Here is an 11,636-nt window from a genome sequence, read left to right on the forward strand (position 1 = left end):
TTTAAATATAATTTGCTAAAAAATACCTCTTAATATCACAGTAATCTAGCAGAAACTGGATTTCCTCCCATTTAATTCTAAATTCTTGAGATTATATTTAAAGTTCTGAAAAAATCCCTTATATTTATTTCACCTAAAGATCTACAAGAAGGTGTAGCGTTACTATATATAATTACAATTATATTCACTTTCATTGGACTCCAAGGACATATCTCAAACAGGTACTCATCTTTATTATTCAGTCCCTATTTTAAGCACCTTATATGATGACTCTGCTTCCTTGGGTACATATTTCTCTAGATAATATAGGAAAATCAGAAAACATCATTAGAGAGGACCTTATTTGGGCAATCTTACCTTTCTAAAGTTTATGCCACTTAACACAATCAAAGGCTAAGAGATCTTCTGTAACTGCGGATCCACAGTAAGAATTATTGAGAGTAATTCTATCTAACACTTGCTTGATAACATTTCCAAAAATCAGAAACATACCCAATGTGTAATATAAATAAACTCAAATGTTTAGGGTCTCTTTTCATTCTGATTATTTCAAAAACAAAAGACATAATAAACAATAAGATATTGGTCTGGTTATTTTATAAAAATTCTCTGAAATATTTAATATTTGCAGTTTAGTTAGAATCTTTACAATGTATTGTGAAGATAACATGGAACCTGTTCTTTGTATACTTGTTTCCCATCAGTACCTAGCCAAAAGCAATAGCATTCTGATCTAATAACTGTTTGAAGTGCTCTAAGGAAATAAATTGTTTAATGCTGTATGTCATATTAAAAATAATATATAAAAATATGTCTCATAACCCTACACTGCTGCACATTCTAGTCCTCTAGCAGCAGTGGAAGAATGCTGATGCAGTCCACATGCAGTTCCTTAGTACCTTTTGTGATAGATGGGGTATACATGACACAGCTGGTTAGAACTAAGAGCTAGTGTGGGTGAGGCTAGCACTTTGGCATTTCAAACCACAGAAGACATATTTCCAATCTTCAAGGAGGTAACTACACATAAAAATAACTAAATATGTTTATTAAGTAATTTATTAGCTATAGGTAAACCTTATTAAAGCCTGATAGGAAATAAAAACTACTTCTTGAAAATATGTAATTCAGATTTTCAATAACAGATAATAAACTACCTTCAAGCAAACATTCTCTTGAGCCTGCTTCAATAATTGATTACCTCTTAATTACCAATAGCCAAATGTAGATAATCAAATATTTATATGCAAAATCTTCAAATATTTTCTTAAAATTTCCTTGTCTTATTTCATAAAAATACAAAATTTGCTCCTATAAATCACAAATGAAAGATGAACAGAATCCTAATTAATGAAGTGGGCTGTATTATATTCACCTGGAGAAAGGAGAGTTGCCTTCTGAATGGTCTTTAATGCAATATTTTTTTCATCTTCTGCTGAACTGCTTCCCATAGCCAACTGATTTACTGCAGTGTACAGTAAAGCCTTCTACACAAGAGAAAAGAAAGGTGTTAACCAATTCTCTTCAAAGCTACCTGCATTCAAAGTGACTAAAAGTATGACTTTATTGAATATGATGTGACCCCTAAGCCTAGGAAGAAGAATTATTCTTTCATAAAATATATTTAACAAGTACAACATTTCCTTTACTAGGACAAACTAACCTTTCCATGATTTGAGTCCAGAATATGAGCCACATTTCCTGCTACAGCACCTCCCTATAATAAAAAAGAATTAATTTTTAAATAAAACTTAAAACTGATAAAAATCTCCATTAAAGTATGTGAAAGGTTCGGTTTTATCACACTCACAACTTTTAAACTCCTTAAGTATCAACTTATTATTGTTTTAAAAGACCAGTTTAATATTTTTATTTAAAAAATTCTTTTTTTACTATAATCATTTCAACTCTGCTCAGTAAAGATCTAAAAGTTATATGATTTTACAAAGTACTAAATGAATATACACATTTTCTAACAATATAAAAGACTGTAAAAGGAAGACTGAAAGAGAAAAAAAAGAATGGGGGTGAGAGACCATAAAACCTATTATAAGATAAACTAACATTGGTTTCTTCACAAAAATATAGTATTTTAAAAACTTCTATATTCCCTAGTAAAATGAATAAAGTTCAGAGGAATAAAGTTAATGAAGCTCATCATTGCTTCAATAATCAACTCAATACTAAAATGAGAAAAACATATGCAGCCAGGTCAGCATGGCTCAGTGGTTGAGAGTTGACCTATGAACCACGATTTGACTCCAGATCAGGGCACATGCCCAAGTTGCAGGCTCCATCCCCAGTGTGGGGCGTTGCAGGAGGCAGCCAATCAATGATTCTCTTTCATCATTAATGTTTCTCTCTCTCTGTCCCTCCCCTTTCCTCTCTGAAATCAATAAAAATATATTAAAAACAAACAAACATATGCATAATAGTTTTCATAAAGTTGACTTGAAATCCTTCATTTTTTAAAATTCAGTTACATATTTTACCTTGAAAAAAATAAGGATGGTTTCATTTTAAGTCAGAAGTATACTATAATCGTCACTTAATATCAGAAGTGTATAAGTGTATCAGAAATGTTTTAAAACAGTATTTTAACACATAAAGAATGCTAAAACTAAACTTTTTAAAATGTCAATATAAAACAAATAGAAAATGGATTAAAAACAAGAACGACAACACAGCAGAGGAGGAGAACTCAGGAGTTATATCTGGGATTACACATTACCATAGCCACTAACTGTGATTTTGCACAAGTTCTTTAATCTCTATTTTCAAGTGTCCTCCTTTATACAATGGACATTCATTGGACCTACCTTCATATGGTTGTTGTGATTCAACAACAAAACACACACAAATGACTAGCACAGTAGCTGGAACATAATAACTAATTCCTTTCAGTGTCTAATAATGATGGTCTTCTGCCATTTGCAGATCCTAACAAATCTGAATTTTCATTTTGAAGGACTCGTGGGCTAGTGGGACAGAAATCAAAGCCCAGTATTAACATAAAAAGGGGGAGTATTAGGAAACCTATATAAAAATAAGCTGAGATCCCTCAGGTGAAGCTGAATCAGAAGTAAACCAGGTTTCAAATGACCTTGAAATCCAGGCACAGAGTAGTCTAGTTGGTCCAGAAACCTCAAGTTCTCAACTTTGTTTTAGGTGGTTCCAGATTGGTGGAGCTCTCAAGCACCTGGCAGAAGTAAGTGTAATTTCTATCTATAGAAAGGTACCTTAATCCTAGGCTGCTAATTATTTTCAAGTATACACAATCAAGTAAACAAAGCCACTGTGTGCGAAAGCCAGTAGGAACAACAAACGAACAGGCCCACACAGACTTCAGATATTGGAATTTTTAGATGTAGTAAGTGTTCAAAACATATTAGCTACTATCATTATGTTTACCAACTAGTTAAATAAACAATGAAAGCTCAAGAAGTTAACAAAATATTTCATTGACTCCTGGAATATATCTGGCTTTTATGAATTAAAGTACAGTATGTAATACCCTGTATAGAACATTGATAATCCTGTTTAGATTTACATTTTTAAACACTGGCAGTGTTCTAGTTCTTGTATTCTTATATTTAAGAAGCTTTCAAATAAATTTATCTTTGGAAATTCAAAACACAATAGCTAATGCTTATTAAGTGACAACATTATAAGCATAATCTTATCACATAGTCATTAACATAATCTGTATGTGTTCAAGAGTCCATCTAATTCTCTGCATCGTCCATAACCCCCAAAGCAGTACAAGAGTACATGGAAGAAACTCAATGTACTCTTCTTGAGTAACTATTGGAAATTATGGTTAAATAACAGAACTCCCTTGCTGCATTAGTTAATTTTTTTGCAGAATTATAATGCTAATACTTTAAAATTATATTATTTACCACATCACAGGCTAGTTAATCTTTTTGCCAGAATTTAGAATGTTACTCACCTTTGCATTTCGTTGTGCATACTGAGCAACCACTCGGGACAACAGAGACCAAAGAGCAGGATCAGCTGGGTTACTACAGAGATCATCAAAAGCAGAGGGCTTAGAGATGGGAGTTACTTTAACCACAAAAAAGTTCAAGCAACCAGCATTTTATCTAGTACCTAAGCTTAAAATCCTTTAGACAGCTAAAACAATCTATAATAATAAAAGTGTAATATGCTAATTAGAATGGAAAAGACCTTCCAGATGTCATTCTGGACATCCTTCCAGACGACCTTCCAGACGAAGCTGCAGTGGCGGAGGCAGAGGCAGAGGCAGTTAGGGGCTAGGCGAGCAGCTGGGGCAATCAGGCAGGCAGGAGAGCAGTTAGGGGCGATGAGGCAGACAGGCAGAGATGGTTAGGGGCAATCAGGCAGGCAGGAGAGCAGTTAGGGGCGATGAGGCAGGCAGGCAGAGGTGGTTAGGGGCAATCAGGCAGGCAAGCAGGCAAGCAATTAGGAGCCAGTGGTCCCGGATTGCGAGAGGGATGTCTGACTGCCAGTTTAGGCCCAATCCTGCAGGGATTCCTGTGGGATTGGGCCTAAACCGGCAGCTGGACATCCCCTGAGGGGTCTCAGATTGTGAAAGGGTACAAGGCCGGGCTGAGGGACCCTCCCCCATCTGGCGCACAAATTTCGTGCACTGGGCCTCTAGTTTCACATAATTGTCCATGTGTGGTTGAAAGTGTCTTAATTTTTAGAAAACATATTTTATATCTCTTTCATACAACAATCCTTATGAAAATAAGAAAATAAAACAGCAATGTAATGATTATAAAGCCATAAGATCTAATTAAGAAAGGTTAAGGAAATGTAATATATGTGTCCAAAGAAAACATAAAGAGATGAGAGCTATGGAAAAAAAACAAACTCATGATATAACACTTTACTGCTGAAGATAAATACCACTGCTGCTAGTGAGAACAGGTTTCTATATTCCAAACTTTGAATACGTTAATGAATGCTTATGTGGCCAAAATATTCTTAATGCCATCAAAATGGACAGTATCTTATAACAACCTGACAACATCACAAACTTGAGAATTAGTAAGGGCTTTCATACTAAAAGTTGAGAAGGGCAAAATTTCTGTTCTCTCTCTCTATTAACTGACTTTAAAAAAAAACCGTCATAGATGAAATAATATGAATTTATGGGCAATTTCATAAAAAACACATTTTGGTTTCCAAATGTATATGTGCACCACCTCATTTTATATTCCTAATAAGATCCAAATGTCAGAGACCACCTCATCAAGTATAATTCAACCCTGAGTTTACAAGCACAGAGTTTACCTGTGAACAGCTTTAGATGCTTGTCTCTGCACTGCCACACTGCGGCCTTGCAGCGCGTAAATCGCTGAAGTAAGAAGGCACCTCTGATAATCACTGTCTTTCTGTTTGACGTGCTTCAGTAACTCGTTAAGTGCTGCTTTTGACAGGGTAGCATCCTGCATTGCCAATCCCAAGGCACACAGGGCTTGAAGACTCTCTACAGTTGGCTCCTTTAAGACAGAGCTGTAAATATATTTTTTAATTGCTGATTAGTTATAAATACAGTAGTCTGTACCTATCTATTACAACATATTTAACATCTAGTAGCAAAAGCAATTTACTTAATGATTCACCAAACTAAGCCCAGCTTTGAGATAGATATAAGAACAAACTGCTTGGCTTCTTGTAACAGCAATTTCCCTGACTATCTGGCCTTTCACAGAGCAGCAATAGCCAAATTTACTTTTTGGTCATTATATCTAAATTTCAGAAAAAACTTAATATTTCTAATAATGATTACAAATGTTTTACCATAAAAAAAGGAGAACATCTAAAAACTTTTTAAACAGTTTATTAAAATGTAATAGAAATATTCAAAACATTACAAAATAACGCATAGAGGTAATTCTGTGTTTTTACAATGATTGAGGAGCGTCATTAGCATATAATGGGTGGGGGAAGGAGATGCACTCTTCCTGCAATGGGGAAACCATTCTGTACTATGAGTATTTGTACCACTGAAAATGCCAATAAAGCACTTAGTTAATAACCACTGTCCAATAGCATTATCTTAATCATCTATTGCTTTTGAAAAAATTAAGATTAACTTTCTAAAAAAAAAAATCCAGAAGTCAAAAAATACTATATGAATAACCACATATATCATCGGCTGTTATTTTTAACTTATGCTCAAAATATAGAAATATATACAAATTATATTGGTAGCATTTTTTAAAAAAAGACTCAACTTTAAATTAACTTTATCATGTTAACTTGAAAAAGGAAAAAATCTCTTTGGGGATGCAAAAGGCCAAAAACAAGATAGTTACAACTGCCTTCATTAAAATTTTAAGATTCTACTATATCACGTAATAAATTACTCTTTTAAAAAATAAATAAGTAGCCCTAACCAGTTTGGCTCAGTGGATGGAGCGTAGGCCTGCGGACTCAAGGGTCCCAGGTTCGATTCCGGTCAAGGGCATGTACCTTGGTTGCGGGCACATACCCAGTAGGGAGTGTGCAGGAGGCAGCTGATCAATGTTTCTCTCTCATTGATGTTTCTAACTCTCTATCCCTCTCCCTTCTTCTCTGTAAAAAATCAATAAAATATATTAAATAAATAAATGAATGAATGAATGAATGAATGAATGAAAGAAACACAGTGCACAGGATGATTTTGAAGGACTGGATGGATCCAGGACTAAGAATTAAGCCACAATCTCTAGTTCCACCTGTGACCATCAGTTCAGAACCAGGTGGATCTAATCTCTTTTGTTCACCAAACAGTTCCTAAAGCATTGCGAACTTCAGTTTACATGGCTCCAAATTTGAAACCATTATTTAAGTATTTAGTCATGTTAACTGTTTACATCAACCACACATACCATTTAAACAGCAATGTCTTGGCTACATCCATTTTTCCTTGTTTATACTCCGTTATTGCCAGAGCTGTCAAGATATGGGCTTTGTCTTGCTCTGATTCAACAATAGACAAGGCTCTCTCATAGGCTGTTATATAGGGTTGAAAACAAACAAAAACAATATAAAAGAAATCCTGATTGACAATCTATCAGATTTTTCCTTTCCTAATTCTATTTTTCAAAAGATCTAACTAAAACTATATCTTATTGTTCCCTTATTTTCAAGCAGATGAAATAAAAATGTGTAATAATCTAACTGGTTTAGCTGTTCCAAGGTGATTCTGGGGCTAACATTGGGATTATATGATGTTCCCTAATATCTATCTTCAGAATCTTGAGAGAGTTCTTAGTCACCATCTTCAAAACAAGTGGAGGCCGGCAGCACCAGAGATAGCACCAAATTCCATGTGCAGACCAGCAACTCCATCAAACAGATCCTTACAATGAGCTGCACACACAGAGTTTGGGCCCATATATGTGAAAATGCACTCAATTATCACTTTTGCAGAAACCAAAATACACTATTATTAACAATGGTTGAGATCTTCATTTATTAGAAATTTACATTTAAGCACTGTGAAGTAGTAAAGACCTGCTTTCAAATGCTAACTCATGTCAACCATAAGTGATCTTGGGGCTCAGTTTCCTTGTCTAAATAATGAAAATAAAACACAGCTAATCCTGGCCCTTCTCCCTGAGCCCCCGAGGCAGCCCCTGTGCCAGATGCTGGGCAGTGTCCGGGCGGGGCCCCAGGGACCATGGACTGTGTGTATCTGTGTGTCTGTGACAAGTTCTCCAATAAAGGGCCTGCCTGGCAAAAAAAAAAAAAAAAAACACACACAGCTAATAACACTGCTATAAGGACTATTCATCATAATAACCTACTAACTGACAAACAGATAAAAAGTTCCTAGTATTGTTCCTGACTCCTAGTCAGATGTTCATAAACATTGCAACCCGTACCCCATCTCGATATTACATCTTTCTTTATGTAAGGTCATTGTGATCAAATTCCTCTGAACCCTGGAAAAGTAAGATGTGATCTTCACCTTTAAGCAACATACTCACCTTTGCTGCTCTCTTTATAGAGACCCTTCATAAATAAAGCCAGTGCAAACCCTATGATGTCTTCTAACTCTTCAAGGGGTGTTGACTTAAAAGCCTGGATCGCTTTATCATATTCACCAATGGAACTAAGAAGCAAAACAAAACTTATTTTTAATATAAAAAATAATTTTGGCTTACATCATCAAAATATAGAGACATTACTATACCACATTTCTTCTAATAACTTTACTTCATCTATAGAGTTAAAACTGTAGAAAGAACTTAAAATAAAAGGCGTATCACTTATTTCACATAGGATATACTAAGGGGATTTAACTTCACACTTGGCTTCTTTTAAATAATATGTGAAAATGACTAGTTTTGCTAAAATGCAAAGTGTTTTTTAAAAACAAACTTGAATTAAAATCCAAAATTATAAAAATAATTCCAAGTTCTTTTATACAGAAATCTACATTTTTAAGCTTAACACATTAAATATTACTCCCATAAGTATGGTTCCAGCACCTTGGACAAGCCAAACAAGTCAAAAAATTCCTTAGTCAGAATCAAAGCTAGCCTTTGTTTGGAGGGCACATAGAAACATTAAAATTCCACAGATAAAACTATACATGCTCTTTTCTGTACTTATTGATATAAAAGTAAAAATCTGTTATATCTGATACTAAATGTAATACTTCTTAATAACAGAAAAATAACTTGTTTTGCTTATTTAAAAATGAAGAGAAACTGCCATCACCTGGAATAGAAACATTGTATATTTGATATTCTTAGTATCCATCACTATAAGTAGAAGCCATTTCTATTTTTAATGTGTTATTGGAAATCTTTTCATAAATTTTTTTTAATCTTGGGAGTGGGTGGGAACTAAAAATACAAGCAATCTTTGCTTCTAAAATTCATTTTACAAAGGTGAAAGAATTTAAAATCAATAAAATCAAATTTGATAAATATTTTGATAAAGGGAAGAGCTACTTTAGACTGTTTATGAATAAATACATTCAATTTGGGGGCGGCTCTTAACTTGAGGAATGCTTCCTTAGCTTCAACTAAAACCTTACCCCCATAACACCTATTCTCTGGTCCGAGTTCTATCCTCTAAAACAACTGGAATCATTTTTAATCTTTTAAAAAAATATTTTTTAAAGTAAGAAGTCTTTGAGAATCTGAAGGAAGCTATGTGGCTCTCTCCCAACTCACCAAATGCACACACACAGACATTTTTATGTATTATTTCAAAAGAATTCAGAATGTTTCTGAATTCCTAATGTCCATCCCCAGTTTAAAAATATACAGAAAATCAGAATAAACCCAATTCTTCCAATTAATTAGGCTTCTACTTTAGAGACAGCAACTGCCTCTCTTCCAAATGTTCTCTTATGTAGTCCACAGCCATCAGTTCTAAACCTGCTCCTCATAAAGCACACTGGAGTTAGGTATTGTCCGAGGTACAGGAAACTGTTAACACAGCCTGCTTTTATGGGAATTATGTATCCTGGCGGAATGTCAGCAGCCCACTACTCTAGAAACTTGTCATCACCTCACTAGTTCCATAGCTTTCACCAGAAATATCATGTAGGTCACAGAATTAATGGGGGAAAAACATGCTTACCATAACAATCTGCCATAATTTCTAATTGCATCATGATAATTAACTTGGTCTTCTGCATTCTGTAACAACAAAATTGCCCTAAAAAAAAAAAAAGGCATTTTAAGTTATCTATATGCAATAGCATTTTTTCACCCTTCTTCATTAACTGAATCTACAGATTTTTGCTTTTGTTTAATTCTACTAATTCTTAAATGCTAAGTTATAACACCTATTCACACTTCATTAAACTGGTACCACAAAAGAATACTTAATACTTAGATTGTCAGGAAAATTACTTTAACAAAGTGAATCTTATAAGTGAAATCATTTATCATATGTGAGTTTTAAATATTCCAAAAATTTTAATCTAAGAATAGAAAAACAACTATGTTGATGTTTTAAGTTTTGACATATTTGAACTACATAGAAAGCACTCTAAAATATTTATGTAATAGTAGTTTGAGTTAGGAAGTCAGGAAATTGATTGCTTTCATGTGCCTTTACCAGTTACATACAGAAATGTATGTGAGCAATACTGAGTTCAGAGAAAGGAAGGCGTTACAAGGAATCCTCAGAGGCTTAGAATTAATTCACCAACATGCTGACAGCCCAGATTTTTACCTTCTCCTGCTCAGTCCCCTTTGGGCAACCAGGGAAATGTTTAACAACTAAAAGGAATGAAATACTTAGTAATATTTCATTTTATTTTATTTTCTGTTTAACGAGGATTAGCCAGGAAGAAACATCCAAGAAAAGCTTCTACTCCCCCTGATGTTACATGAAAAACAAAAAATTGCCAGAGAAGTCTAAGAGAGAGTATTGTAGAGACAGTACTATATTAAAAACTATACTTCTGGTTAGATTTAATACCTAATTTGTAGTTTCAAGCCTCAAAAACCTGTTTAAGGCAAAAACCACAGTGGTAAACAGGTAAGAAAGAGTGGTACATATCCAAGTGACTGTGGAGTTGCCATTTTAGGCTGAAGGTATAACCAGTACCAGATTCATAATGTGTGATTATAATATGTACCCCAAAAAAGTAGTGAGCACTCTAAAGATTTCTAGCTTTCTGTTTAAAAATCCTGTTCACTGTTGTATTCTATCATATTTATACAGTTTGCTTACTGGTAAGTTTATTGTGACAGTGAAAGAAATATAATTGTGGTTTTTCATAATCCTCTCCACTTACACCTGGAAAAATAACTTCATTATATAACCTCCAGAACCATCTAGTGATTACTCCTTTGAACTACAGAGAGATCCATAAAAAAATGCAAAGTATTTAGGAAACCTCAATTTTTTTTTTTAATCTAACAAGACCTCTTCTAAAAATCTATTTATTTAAATTGAGGGCAAGAATGCAACCAGGTCTTTTAACTTTTCATCTGGTCCTCACAAGATCAACAGTTATTTTCTTATTCACGAATCAAATAATTTGCAGAGAATAAAACTTCAAGTTTATTTCCTTTCCTACTGTTCTCCTGTCTAGTCATTGCACTTGAGCACATGTCCTTGTTTCTTCCACATGCTAAGTGCACCCCTGACTCAGAGCACTTGCTCTTGCTGTTCCTTCTGCCTGGAGGGCTCTGACATCCAAATGGCTTGTGGCTTCACTTCATTAAGGCCAGGCCTCATTTGCCTCCTTATTAACCCCACCCTTCTTAAAACCTATCTCAAATTCACTGCCTGCCTCTGTAATTTCTGGTCTTCTACTTTGATTTTCTTTCTTAGCAATTACTACCATCACAGATGACCTACATGGGTCTCCCCGACCTGAACAGGAGCTCCATGAAAAGGGGCCTGTGTCTGTTTTAGCTCACTGCTAAGCTGCCAGAGCCCAGGACACTGCTGGATTCACAGCAGTTCAACAAACACTTACTGATGGGTACATACAGAGAAGATTAAAGTGGCTCAAACAGATACATAATGTTCTGATTTCTTCTCTGAATAAATATGTATTTAATAAAGCTAGACAAAGTCTAAAGGGATGGATTTTTCTAAAATAGAATCTGAGGGTTTTTTAGTTTGGTTTTCCCTTTTCCTCTCTCTCTCTCTCCCTCCCTCTCTCTCTCTCTCTC

At 34.6% G+C, this 11,636-nt stretch overlaps 1 protein-coding gene across 5 annotated transcripts in view; it reads right to left on the bottom strand.

Annotated features, from left to right (window-relative positions):
* Positions 1 to 11,636, bottom strand: part of TTC37 (tetratricopeptide repeat domain 37) — a 73,087-nt gene that overhangs the window by 19,324 nt on the left and 42,127 nt on the right. For 4 of the 5 annotated variants that reach the window (XM_005871515.2, XM_005871516.2, XM_014543981.1 and 1 more), the window contains 7 exons: positions 9,580 to 9,657; positions 7,971 to 8,095; positions 6,867 to 6,990; positions 5,284 to 5,505; positions 3,953 to 4,025; positions 1,664 to 1,717; positions 1,376 to 1,487 (listed from right to left, as the gene is read on the bottom strand). In XM_005871515.2, coding sequence (XP_005871577.1) covers positions 1,376 to 1,487; positions 1,664 to 1,717; positions 3,953 to 4,025; positions 5,284 to 5,505; positions 6,867 to 6,990; positions 7,971 to 8,095; positions 9,580 to 9,657 — 788 coding nt within the window. Of the gene's footprint in view, positions 1 to 346; positions 412 to 1,375; positions 1,488 to 1,663; positions 1,718 to 3,952; positions 4,026 to 5,283; positions 5,506 to 6,866; positions 6,991 to 7,970; positions 8,096 to 9,579; positions 9,658 to 11,636 lie in introns of those variants that run through there. The other variant, XM_014543983.1, reaches the window with a different exon arrangement.

This window comes from Myotis brandtii, unplaced genomic scaffold (genome assembly GCF_000412655.1).
Source record: "Myotis brandtii unplaced genomic scaffold, ASM41265v1 scaffold344, whole genome shotgun sequence".
NCBI lineage: Eukaryota > Metazoa > Chordata > Mammalia > Chiroptera > Vespertilionidae > Myotis > Myotis brandtii.